The sequence below is a fragment of the Marmota marmota genome, unplaced genomic scaffold (genome assembly GCF_001458135.2).
Source record: "Marmota marmota marmota unplaced genomic scaffold, marMar, whole genome shotgun sequence".
Classification (NCBI taxonomy): Eukaryota; Metazoa; Chordata; class Mammalia; order Rodentia; family Sciuridae; genus Marmota; species Marmota marmota.
In genome coordinates this window covers 37,110,441-37,124,342 of record NW_025999968.1, presented here as the reverse complement: position 1 = coordinate 37,124,342, position 13,902 = coordinate 37,110,441, and the positions used below count along the sequence as shown (strand labels likewise).

At 34.5% G+C, this 13,902-nt stretch overlaps 1 protein-coding gene across 1 annotated transcript in view; it reads right to left on the bottom strand.

Moving 5' to 3' along the window:
• LOC107136100 (multidrug resistance-associated protein 1-like) overlaps nt 1-13,902 on the bottom strand; it is a 93,454-nt gene that overhangs the window by 22,443 nt on the left and 57,109 nt on the right. Inside the window, exons 16-18 of the mRNA XM_048803516.1 lie at nt 11,108-11,183; nt 3,758-3,818; nt 3,008-3,227 (exon numbers count right to left, since the gene is read on the bottom strand). Coding sequence (XP_048659473.1) covers nt 3,008-3,227; nt 3,758-3,818; nt 11,108-11,183 — 357 coding nt within the window. The remainder of the gene's footprint in view (nt 1-3,007; nt 3,228-3,757; nt 3,819-11,107; nt 11,184-13,902) is intronic.

Here is a 13,902-nt window from a genome sequence, read left to right as displayed (position 1 = left end):
TCCTGCCCCTCTCTCTTACGCATGTCTATTTTCCCTTCATATTCTTAAAGACTACAATGTCCATGTAGAAGGCTCTGTTATTTTTTTTCTGATTTGATATTACTGTCTCTCAAGTTGGCTTCCTTTCTTATAAATGAAACTAGTTGCATTTATTTTTTAAATTTCCTTATATTTATACTATGCTTTTAAGTATCCTTGTTCTTTCAAATTGCCTAAAATCTTTGAAGGATTATATAGTACATGTACATGTAATATAATTATACTATATATATAACATGTATGTGTGTAGGTGTGTATATATGTATATATGTTGTATATACATGTATATATATTGTATATACATGTGTGTGTATATATATGTGTGTGTATATATATATATATATATATATATATATATATATATGATATACTCCTTCATTCTCTAACAATTGCATAATTTCCTACAATGTGTTCTTTTCCCATCTTTCTCTCCAAGATGTATCTTGGCTATAATCAGGATTCTTTTCTTAGTTTTCTTTCTCCTTCACATTTCACAATCATTGAGAACTTTGAAACACTAACTTTTTATTTCTAAGTTTTGGTTTTGCTATATCATGATTTTATGTCCCACTTTGAAAGCAGTGTATCACAGCCTGAAGTTTTCCAAAGTATATTCTATAAAAGGAATGTTTTTCAAGATGTTAATGGGAAAGAACATTTTTTAAATATCCATAGTCAATAGATTTGAGAAATATCAAGTAAAACAATTAAACAGGTCAGTTTATCATTTAATAACCTAAAACCTTTAATGAAATCCAGAAAGAAAATTTCAGACTCAGAAGAATACAGTTTCTACTTTTCCTAACCTGTTTAAATATAGAACTCAGTTTGTGAAGCATACTGAAAGTTTCATGTAAAATCCTTTTGGAATGTGTAATTTAATGTTTAAGAACAAGCACTTGGGAGTCAGGCAAACATGGATTCAAAAATTAGCTCCAAAATATGCTATCACAGAATGTTGATCATATGATTTAGTTTCTCCATTGCTAATAATACCCAACATTTATTGCACTACTGCTGTATGCTCAGTATTTTTCTACCTACTCTACCCATATTGTCTAATTTAATCATGAGGAAAAATGTCTGTGTGAGAATATCTACATTGTATGAGCATTAAAAGTGAAAGGTTAAGTAACATCCCTAAGTTTAATGAGTTTCTCTTTAGGATATATATGCTAAGTTAATTAATCTAGTAGTTTAAATAGTATGAAATGGCCATTTTTGTGAGTTAGAGAGAGCCAAATCTCACTTGGCTAAATCTCTATAGCTAAAATACTTTGCTCTTCCAAAAACAGACCAAACATTCACATTATTGTATTTGTTTTATCCCTATTTCACTGACTGTGGAATAATCTCAGCTCAGCTTCTATGAAGCTGGTCCACCAGGTAACTCTATACACAAAGTCTTCATTCACCCTTATGGCCCTTAATTTTCATTTATAATGGTCACATATGCTTGCGTGGCTTCATTTATTCTCTGTGTAGAACGATTCCAAGTCTAAGTAGAACCACAGAAGTATAGAATATTAGAATTCGGAGGAAATACAGAAATAATCTAGTCTAAGTCTCTCATTTTACAAAGAAAACTGTTTGTTTAAACTTCCAGATATGCATTTTAATCTGTCTAATGGAATAAAAATGGTGGAAATAGTTATCAACACTTTCCATTAAACGTGTCCGAAACTGAATTTACCATTTGTCTGCCCCACCAATTAAGGATCCCGCCCTCTTTCTTTATTTTTGCCATCATTGCTTTTCTAGTTACCTAATCTAAACCTTAAAATCATAATGAATGGATGTCTTTTCCTCACGCACCCTCAATTCTTATGTACATTTTCACTGCAATATCTTTCCCATCCATCCTGTTTAAACAATCCAGTGGCAGCTCTCTATCCATTCTTTCTTTGGTCATTCATTCACTCATTCTGTATTTTTTTCAATACTCTTCTGCCCTGTACTCATGAGTCAGCACTGGACTAGAGGCTCTGGGTGATACACAGATGTATCAGACAAGAAAACTTTCCACATTAGATTACCATCCCCTTATACTCTTAAATACCCTTGCGTATTTATTTTCTATCAACTTCAAGTTCTCCCTGGTCCATCCGACTCTTATCCTCACAATAAGAAAAATGTATATTTTTAATCATTGCTGCTGATTTTTTTTTTTGAAATGTAACTTCAAATATGTAACTATTTCTCTCCAATTCCCAAAGTTTTCCACTTGCCTTTTCAAATATGGTCTCCAACATGTCTCCAAACCACCTTACCATCTTTGGTTCCCTTCTGCCTTTATAGCAGCCTGAGGATCACTCAAACTGACACCCTCATTCTTGCCAAAATACCTTTCTGCCTCTTACGTACTCTGTTCTGTCACCTCAATGTAAAAAAATTCCATATATCCTCTTAGTATCATCTCAAACTCCAGGTATTCTTTAGAAGTCACATTAATACCTCAACCAAATATGACCTTCCTGCCCTGAATCTTCATAGAGCTTTCTTTTATACCTATATAGCACTGATTGCTTACCATGCAGTTTGATTGTGAACCTGACCTATATTCATTAGGCTTTAATTCCTTAACAGACTTTCCTATTGATTTTCACATCACTCCCAACACTCACACATATAGAGTGATACCTAATCAGAACTTTTGAATGCTGCATGGCTTAATATATAAGCTCAGTGTTCAGCTGTACAATGGTGACAATGGCATCTTTCTAGATAACTACTGCCAAGACTAAATGAGATAAATATGCAAGTTATTGTTGTGAGCCATGTAGCTGACACTGACAAGCTTTGGTATACTCTCTCAAATGTGGTAAATTGGCAATATATACATTTGGTTATCTCCATATATTTGAAAATTATGGCTTTATTTTGAGATATCATGATGCCATATGCTTATGCTTGAATTAACTTTGAGTCAGTATAAAAAGAGAAAAGCAAATAGACATTTCTTTTTTACCTTGAATTAATCCCAATAATCCATAGATATTAAGTTTATTGCTTCTTATTTGCTTCCATTCTGTGAAATCATTCAAGTGTTTTGCTTCTTTTGCCCAGAAACTAAGCCATAGATTCTGTCCAATGCTCACCAAATTCTGTCCTAGGCAACTGGCTAATATCAGCCACACCCAGGGCCAGCCAAAGGCTTGGAGATACTTCAGAATGATTGAGAACTTCACCTAAGGTAAAATTGGTCTAAAATTAGATTGCTGAGAACACTAAAATGTGACATGCTAGCTTTGAATGTTTCATTACTGATCATTTATGATTAGTATCAATTACATAAATACCATGATAAAAAGCCTCAAAGTTGTAATTTAGAGTCAGTCAAGACAGATGTAAATCCTATTCTGGTGTTTCCTAAACTTTGGAATGGTGATCAAATTACTACCTTGTCTTACTCCAATATTACTCATCTGCAAATTAGAATAAGAACAAGTAGCCATCTTAAAGAACATCCCAAGCAAAAATAACAGTACTGAATACTTAAAAGTGGTAAATTAATCTTAGTTACTATCATTAGTAAAAGACTATACATAACTAAATACAGGTAATCATTACTAAACACAAGTAACATATCCAACAATTCCATTTAATTTAATTTTTACAAACTATTACATATAAATTAAATGGTAAATGTAGCATTTATTAATAATGAAATATAACATTTTATATTTGGATGATTAATAACATATGTTCTGATTCTTACCCCACCAACAGGGATCTTTTCTTTTTTCATTGAGAACTGTTTTCCTTGGTCCATTGAAGGCCTGATAAACCAAGACAATGTTTAGTTTTTAGGTTTTAGATAACTTAACATTTTTTTAAAATATGTACTCTGAACCATTTTTTACGTTTTTTTCTTCTACTTCCTTATCTTGATAGCAATCTGAATTGCCTTGATGATGACATTGTTCCTTCAGTTTTATCCAAAGGAAAGTTTTTCTCTCTCATTCTTCATATAGTTCAGGGTCAGGGCATGTTGTCTGCTTCTTTATTTCTTCTAAATAATTATTTTTCAAAACTGAATCAAGTCACTGGGTGCATTGTACCCTACCACTCCTTCTTGACTCACTTCCTGGTATCAGAAGGCTCCCCAAATCCATATTCTTTCCACCTTGTTGTTCCACCATCCTGGTAAAATCATAGTGTCCATGAACAACTATGTCAAACTCAGCCCTTTCCCAACCTCATGACCTCCATAGTTTCAGGTCCTTCATCTTTATTTTACTTTGATCATTACATTTCATGACTTTAAACCATAAATTGTATAATATAGAATCAACTCACCTCTAAAAACCCAAGTCTAAATATTTCAATCTCTGGTCATAACCTTTTCTATTTCAGTTATAAATTTAGTTACTTCCATCACACCTAGATTTCCAATTCCCAAATCCACTTTTCTATAATGTTTTCCCTCTTCAATGATCAATGATCCTACTTTACCTGGGATTTCCCTGGTTTTTAGCATTGATTATTTCACATTCTAAAAAAAAACATTTTAGTCAAAAGAAAAACTATGCCCTCTCTCTAGTTGCTTCATTACCCTGCATATCCTCCATGATTTAATTTTATCCAAACTGTGGTAATATGTTAAACTCCCAGACCTGCTTTCTTTCCCTTAAACCTCATCAGAACTCACTTATCAGTTCTCCCCACACCTACCCTGCAGAATGCTGCTCCAAAACATCATGTAACCCTGTAAATTGGTTCCACCATAAATGATGCCTTTCTTGCACTTGGGCTCCTAATATGACCAAAGAGTTTGCATCACTCTCAGAAGGAGGCCTTCTATCCTGCTTTATGAAAAAAATGGAAGCAGACAGGAGAACAACCACCAAATCTTTATAGGTATCTGCATTTCCACCCAGTCTTTTTTCATTTTCTCTTTTAACAAACACAGACATTTCGCTCCTTAGATTCAAGGATAACTCATGGCCGGAGGTCTACTCTGTCCCACTTTCTCAAAATACATTTATTAATTATAGTGTTTCTATACTTTCCTGCTAATGAGTCTCCTGATAGTATTTGTTAAAAACACAGATTGTGAAATTTCTCCTCCAGAAATCTGTCATTTAAACAAATGATTCAAGAGATTCTCATCTTAAGGCAAGTTGGAAAAACAACTCTACTCCCTTTTCTAATCATCACCTTCTCCCTTTCTACTGATGCCTTCCCATCAGTCTACAGAGAACATGTGCTTCTCATTTTGAAACCAGTAACATCACCACCAAAAAAAAAAAAAATACACTCCAAACTACTTGTTCCCTCCTTACCATCGCACATCCCACTTCTTGCTTTCCTTTTGTTGTCAAATATTTTCCTGCCTAACCACCTTTTCCTTCTCAAACTTTCTGGGATCTTCCTTAAACAGTTTTCATCATGGGCGCTAGCCAACTACTTATGACTTTATCTACTCCACACTTTTGAAAATTTCTATGAGAATTTCATTGGGTACTTTGACCACTTTGTTTGAGGGACTCTTTCTGCTGTATGTGCTTCGTACCTCTCTGGAGTACTATTAGTTTCTCTTCAAGCTCCTTTCTCTTTAATGTTTATATTCCTGGGGCTCAGTTCTAGCCATTATTTTCTTTGGATAATCCACACCTCCTAAACAATCTCATCCACTCTCATAATTTTAATGACACTCTTTCTCGTGGATAACTCTCACATTGGTATATTAAGTCCACATCACTTTTCTGAGCTCCAGTTTCATATGTCAAACTCCTACTTGCCATATAATTTATTTCTTTGCATTTCTCATACACACCCTAAAATGAACTAGTTATTTTTCTGCCTTCTCCAAAATTTTTTAACTTTGCAAAGAGTTGCAGTACAACTTCTGTCTCAATCATGGGACATTTCCAACCATTCCCAAGTACTTGTCAATTGCATCTTCAAATGATCTCTGAACTTATATTATTAGGGAAGTATTTGGTAAATGTCAAAAAACATAAAGAAGATTAAGGAGAAGGGAGGCAGAGAAAAGAGAAGGAAGAGAAACAGGAAGATAAGAGGAAGAGAAGGAAGAAGAAGTGGAAGTAGAGGAGGAGAAAGGGAAGAGGAAAGAAAAGGAGGAGGAAGAAGGGAGATAGAGAAGAAAAAAGATTCATAATCCTATATTTCAGATAATCTGTGCTAAGATGTTTGTTAATATTGTAGTTTCTATATGTGTGGTATGATAACATACATGTTCTAAAACTGGTCTTTATTTTTTTTTGAATTTGTATATGGTCTTTGTAACTCAATATATGATGAATATTCAATAGTCTTCTATAACAGAATTGTATCTTATAACAGCATCATATTTTATAATATAATATTATTTTATAATTCTACCATAATGTGGTATAACAGGCAATACTTATTCTGGTTGTTATTTTCTCCTGATGTAATTATTGCTAAAATGAGCTTTTTTAAAAAAAAACATAGATTGTCCCTTGTAATAAATTCTATATGTAGAAGCATAGGTATGCTAAGTTCTAAGTCCTTTGATATATTTGATATTAATATGACCTCTAGAAATAATGGATCTGATGTACACACCCATAAGCAGATCATGAGAAGCTTCAGTTTCTCCTTATTTTTTGTTTTATTGATCAGAATAAGAAATGCCTTATTTGATCAGTCTGTTAGTTCTTCCTTTCCTGCCTTTGGCAATAACATCAAGAAGCATTTTGTGGGAGGCTGCTGTACATGTCCTCTGTAGATCAGCTTCGCCATCAGAGAAAGACACACTCTTTTAGAGACACTTGCTTTGGAATAGCTCCTGGTATATGATTTGGGTTAATTACTGTCATCATCCTTCAAACCCTTGGCATGGCTTCTGTTTGAATAAGCAAATTTAGCATTGGTGCCAAGCCAAAAAATTAATTCTTAATGTAGCTGGACATAAAATGCCATGAAATCCAACTGTTAAAAGGGAATTAAAGCTTTCTAATTAGACATAACTAACAAAGACCAATAATTTATTGGACACTATACAGAAGGGCATTGCTTATTTAAACTGAAATGTTTTTCATTATTTTTCCACAAAAAAATACTGTATTTGGTTCTGGCCACTTTGTTGTCAATAACCGGTTTTGTTTGAGTCTTTTACAAGAACAAATTACTTAATGTTGGTATAGAAGTTTTTAAAATGTGTCTTTTTCTGTCCTTCAGAAAAACCTCTGAAAATTTGGCACAATACTCATCTATGTATTTTTGTATAAAAGATATAAAATTCACATATTGAAACCATTATCCCTGATTAGAGCACACAATTGCAAAGGATAGAGTAAGTATTAGAAGACTGGTGATTAAGAAAGAGCGGCTGGAAAGCCAGGAGGGGGCAGTCTAGATACTAAGATTACATTCAGTTTTATTTTATTCAGAGTAGGTAGTACCAGAGAGTTAAGGAAGTAATTAAAATATACTATACAAATCTAGATAGAAAAAGAAAAAATATGGAAATAGTTAAAGATACTTTAGCCCTGATTAGAAAATGGGACCAAAATTATTAACTAACTCATTCTTAAATTTTGAAGGGTGAAATTTTCAGACATTATTCCCTTTAACCCTCTTTCTTTTCCTTATTCCTAAAAGACAGTTAACCACATTTACCATGAACCTTTCCTTGAGGAAAACTCTTTGTATTTTATATCAATACATCCCATTGGGGAGAGGCTAGAACTGTTGACAAGTTTCTCCTGCTGTATCTTCCAATCCTGGTCCATGTTAGTTGTCCCTGTTCCATATTGGGAATAATCCAGTATTTCTGGACAGCAAAAAACTAGGCTAAAAAGTCAAGAAAGTTCTCTTCATGTAATTTTATTTATCAAAGATTAAAAATAAAGGGAGAATAGAAAACAAAATGGAAAAAAAAACCATGGAGCCAAATACTTAAATTAAAACTGATGTCTTGAATAAAGTTAAAAATATATTAAATAAAAGATAATCAATTTATTTTTTGTTTGAAATTTCTTGCTTGAAAAAATAAGAAAAATCAGCACTGGGTGCGGGGGGGGGGCGGAATTCAAGAACTTGTTTTTTTTAATATTTATTTATTTTTAAGGTGGACACAATATTTTACTTTCCATATGGTGTTGAGGATCGAACCCAGCGCCCCGCGCATGCCAGGGGAGCAAGCTACCGCTTGAACCACATCCCCACCCCAGGAATGGACTCAAGAGCTTGTAATAGAGTTTGGAACCAATTAGTTTTTATCATAGTCCTTAAAAGTTAAGCTTGACTCTGGGTAATGTTAAGAATATGATGCACTGAAACTAATGTGATCTTCCCAATATAGTTTTCACTGAAAAGAAATTAGAAGTCAGTTTCAGAAGTCTGACTCCAGTTTGAGCCTCTGTAACTTAGAAATACACAGAAACCAATTTGTAAACAAATCTTTATTGGGATTTGTGTTCTTTGTTCAATGAAGAAAAGGGTAAATAGTTCCAAGAGTGGTTGACAGAACTTCAAGGGGGTCCATTTTTATATAATGATCAACAATGAGTTTTGTACATAAGAAAATTGATTTTAGAGGGAAGGTTCTGACTAAAAGTGCAAAAATATCTATTGGTTTTTAAGTTTCAAGCTTTGTCAAGCTACTTACTGAGTGCATGATGAGCCTATACCTAGATGGAAACTTTATAATTTAGAGAATATATGAGCCCTAGCACACAACTTTCAGAATCTCTTACAACACTTCTACATTATTTTTTTCTAGGACTCCCTTTAAAAAATGATCCTTGGGGCTAGGGTTGTGGCTCAGTGGTAGAGCGCTTGCCTAGCACATGTTATGCACTGGGTTCGAGCCTCAACATCACATAAAAATAAATAAATAAAGGTACTGTGTCCATCTACAACTAAAAAAAGTTATTTTTAAAAAATGATACTTAAATGAAAGATACTAAGTTATGATGTCCAATAATATGAAATAAATGATGGATTAGAAGATCTTGTGGTATTCTTTCAGTTTCTAGCAATTTATTCATTCATTTGACATATATTTATCAAGCACTGATTTATATGCTATTCAGTGTTCTAGCTGATGACAATACAATAATGAACACACACATAAAACTTCCTGCCCTGATAAGACTTACAACCTATAGACAGAAGCAAGAAAAAATAAATAAAAGTAAATCAGGACATTTTCCAGTGTGTTGGAGGTTAATAAGACTTATGAAAAAACTTAAAGTGGGAAGGAAGTGGGAAGTATTGTTATATGAAATAGGGTATCTAAGCAAGTTTTCATTGATGTTGAGCAAAGACTAAAAGAACGTGGGTGAGGAAGCCATATGGTTATATGGGAAACTATGCTTTAAGCAATGGAGCAGGAAGTGCAAGGGTATGAAGGTAGGGGCATGCGTGGCTGTTTCAGGAACAGAGGTTCTGTATTTCTGGAACAAAACAGTGAGAGGTAAGCTCCAGGAGGTTCTGAGATCAGAAAGGCAGACAAGTCCAGGTCTCTGTACAGCTATACAGTTTATTATAAAAGATCTGGCATTTTCAGAAATGGTAATCCTCTGTAAATTTAAAGCAGAAGATTGATATGATCTGACTTATACTGGCAGAGGAAACAATCTGGACAGTACATTGCTAACAGCCTGTATGTTGGGGCAGGGATGGCAGCAGAAAATCGTGAAAGATGGCAATTATAATAATCCAGGTGAGAAATGATAGTGATTAGATAAAGGTGGCAGCTGTAAAATGAGGAATAGTGGCTGAATTCTGGATTACTGGGTATATTTTTAAGGTAGGGCTGCTGAGATTTGATGATGATTGGGTATCACATAAGAGAGGTCAAGGATAACTATCCTATATATATTATTTTTCCTAAGCAACTGTAAGAAAGGCATTGTCATTAGCTGAGATCAAGAAAGTTGCATATGGGGAAAATTGTGTATGGTATGGGAAAATCAGAAATTCTTATTTGGATTTATAAGTTGGAGGTGTTATTTAGACATTAAAGGCAAGCTGAGAGCATCACCTAGTCATCCAACTCTAAAGTTCAGAGAAGAGAACCAGACTAGAGATTTTTTTTAAAAATTGGAGGTGCTAGTGTATCAAAGGTATTTAAAGTCATGGGACTAGATGACAACCCCATAGATTGACAACACTAAGAGAGCCCATAAAGAAAATGATTCCATTGACCTATCCAGTCAGCTAAATCTGGGACATATGCAAAGCTCCAACCTGCCACATCTGCATTATACACACATCCTTCGGCATATCCAGTCCTTCTAAAAAACAATGTCATTTATCTGGCTCAAATTCTAGAAAATTCTGAACTACTGGATACTGCAATGCTTGCTTCCTGGAATCTGTCTCAATGCTCCTTATAACTCTAGTCACTTATTTTTTTAATCTCCTTATTCCTATTATTTCATTTTTATCATTCAGCTTCCAGTTTGGGCAACTTCTGATGGAACTTTTAATGGACAGAATTTATTAGGTTAATTTGCTTCAGTCATTGATCATTTTAGTTATGTACAAAAAGCAAAAACAAAAACAAAGACAAATAAACCCACCTAAAATATAATAAAATCTAATCATTGACAAAGTTATTTTATCCCTCCCATCCCTTCCCTCTCTTCTTTCATGTTTTCTTCCCTTCTTTGCTTTATTCTTTGCTTTTGTTTTTAAAACAGGTTATTTGGATCCTACACTTAGTCACTATTTATATGTCACATACTCTGGACCAATAATCATCCCAGACCACTGTGGAATTTTCATGTCCAAAGATTATCTTCACATTCTCATCATTATAGTGTATAAATGCTATGAAATGGGGATGGTTTTGACATCAGTCTAATTAAATTAGCTTTCTACTACCGGACTTTGGCTAGAAATAGCTGCAAGTCTAATGAGCATATGTTTCCCAAATGAAGTCACATCCATCTCACTTAAAAAATTAAACACATTCATCTAACTTAGAGCTTCAGGTTGGAAACAACAAAGTACATTTTATATTTATTTTAATGTGAGGATCCTTTTATAAGCTGAATCTTAAATACTAAAAAAGTAATTAATCAGTCCACATTCCCAAAGAGCCTGGAATTCTCCTGATACTTACCTATTTTCTTGTTCCAGGATTTGGTCTTTCAGTACATTTCTGGAGTTGATTGCACTCACTTGCTTTAAAGCAGGACCTGGAGAGGAAGAGGGTGTCTTATATGTCCATATAAGCAAACAATTCATTAAATAGAACTAAGATGAAAGACCACACAGATTGGCTCCCAAGGTGTATAGGGAGCCTTTTCATTTTACTCATTATTTCCATTTCACCTAATATGTTTTGCAATTTTTTAAAATAAATTTAAGACTCCATAATCAAAAACCCTAGAGAGAAAGTGGGTTTTCTTTTTTTCTTTCTTTCTTTTTTTTGGAGGGGGTGCTAACTTATTTTGGATCTTTTATAGAAGAACCAAGTATTTGCCAGAGGAACCCAACTCCCAACTGTAGCCTTTAAAAGAACAATAAAACTCCACCAAGCCTTATGTATGAGTGCTATTACTGTCAAGATTAGAGAAAACCAGATGGTAAATCCTCCAAATCTGTCATCTGCTGATATGTTACCAATACCAATAGTCGCTTCCCATGCAGCAGACACTATTCTAAGGGATATGTATCTACAAATTTTTTTCATCTTCACAGCTACCCTAAAGGGAAGCTCCTATAGCTGTCCTTGTTTTACAGCTTAAAAAGACCATGGCCCAGAGGGGTGATGCAGGTCACATACCTATAACTAATAGAGAATGAAGTTCAAGTAACTGTTAGCGAATTTGCTGGTAAACACCTCAGAGGTAGCATAACAGATATTGTCACACCTCCCCCACCACCCCCCACACACATACACAGCATTATGATACTTAAACTCCTTAAATTTCCAATCTCTAAAAGAAAAGAAATAGACTTGGAGGTCTTCAGGGTCAGTATGTAAATTCTATGCTTTGTTTTTTATAGAAGTAAGGGCCTAGCCCAGCAGGAAAGAATCTGATTTATCTCAACTACCTCTAGAAACACAGGATCCCCAGGCTTAAAGAATGACAATTCAGTTTGAAGATGTTTCAGCCTTTCTTCCCAATATGCATTATCATTCTTATATCTTCTAATAAAAATATTTAAATTTATATATTTACAGTTTCTAATGTGTATCACATGCATCGTATATACTAAGTGCCAAACAAGCTGATAAGGTAAAAAGAACTGGGAAAGTTACTTGTAGTTAGTTTGCAAGAGGGAAAATAAAACCGAGAGAGGATAAGCAACTTGCCTGAAACCCAGATTTGTCAGAAAGACACAGCGAGGGATGCAAGCTACACAAGGAAGGGTGAGCTGGGCCTTCGGCCCTGTCTTTTCACACTAAGTCAGTGTCTTGTGCTTATTCCTACATGTTGATATATCTTTAAGAATTGATAGGCTCTCTGGCATGAAACAGAGGCAACATTGGATTCTCTTCCAATCTGTCTTAATTTAAACAAGATACCTAATCTCTTTGTATAATCAAGATCATTCAGCCTTAGGAAGTTTTCTTGGGGTTAAGTCAATGCAAAACACATGAATATACTAATATAGTTAATACTCAAGATGTACCAACTTTCACCAGTATCATTAGTATGCACAAGAATTAACCAAGACTAGACTTGTAAATATGTAAAATATATTCTCTTACATCTTTCATCATACACCAACTTCTCATAATCCCTATAAAGTGAGATGCATAGATTTTTCAGAGCTAAATCTTTTTTTTTTTTTTTTTGCATACTGAGGATTGAACTCAGGGGCACTCAACCACTGAACCACGTCCCCAACCCTACTTTTTTAAAAATTTGTTTTAATTAGTTGCACATGACAATACAATGATCTTGACATACGATACATTTGAATCAGATGGGGTATAATTTCTCATTTTTCTGGATGTACAGGTTGCAGAATCACATTGGTTATACAGTCACAGTCACGTATATACATACAGCAATAATAATATCTATTTTATTCTGCTGTCCTTCCTTTCCCCCTTCCCTCCCTCTCCCCTCCCATTACTTCTCTCTACCCCATCTAATGTGACCCACTTCTTTTTTTTTCTTTTTCCTCACATTGTCATACATGTATTCTGTATAACGATGAGGGTCTCCTTCCATCTTCTGTGCAATTCCCCTTCTCCCTTCCTTTCCCTCCCACCTGCCTTCCCTATTTAGTGATAATCTTCTTCTCATGCTCTTCCTCCCTCCCCCATTTTGAATCACCCCCCTTACATCAGAGAAGAGATTTTGCATTTGTTTTTTAGGGATTGGCTAACTTCACTTAGCATAATCTGCTTTAATGCTATCCATTTCCCTGCAAATGCCATGGTCTTGTTATTTTTTAGTGCTGAGTAATATTCTATTGTGTATATATGCCACATATATTTTTTATCCATTCATCATTGAAGGGCATCTAGGTTGGTTCCACAGTCTAGCTATTGTGAATTGTGCTGCTATAAACATTGATGTGCCCAGCCCTACATTTTTTTTTTTTTTGTATTTAATTTAGAGACAGGATCTCACTGAGTTGCTTAGTGCCTGGCCATTGCTGGGATGGCTTTGAACTCATGCTCCTCCTGTTTCAGCCTTTCAAGTCGCTGGGATTACAGGTGTGCGCCACTGCACCCGGCTGCTAGATGAAATCTTAAAGACCTAATATATCTCCAAACCCAATTTACACTAAACAGACTTTTTATTGTTTACTTACTAAGTTATCTGTTACCAACTTCAGCAAAAAATGAGAATGTTCTAGAAAAAATAAAGTGTGAGTCACAAGCAGTCTCTTGAGGGTAGGGGAGAGAGAGAGAGAGAGAGAGAGAGAGAGAGAGAGAGAGAGAGAGAGAGA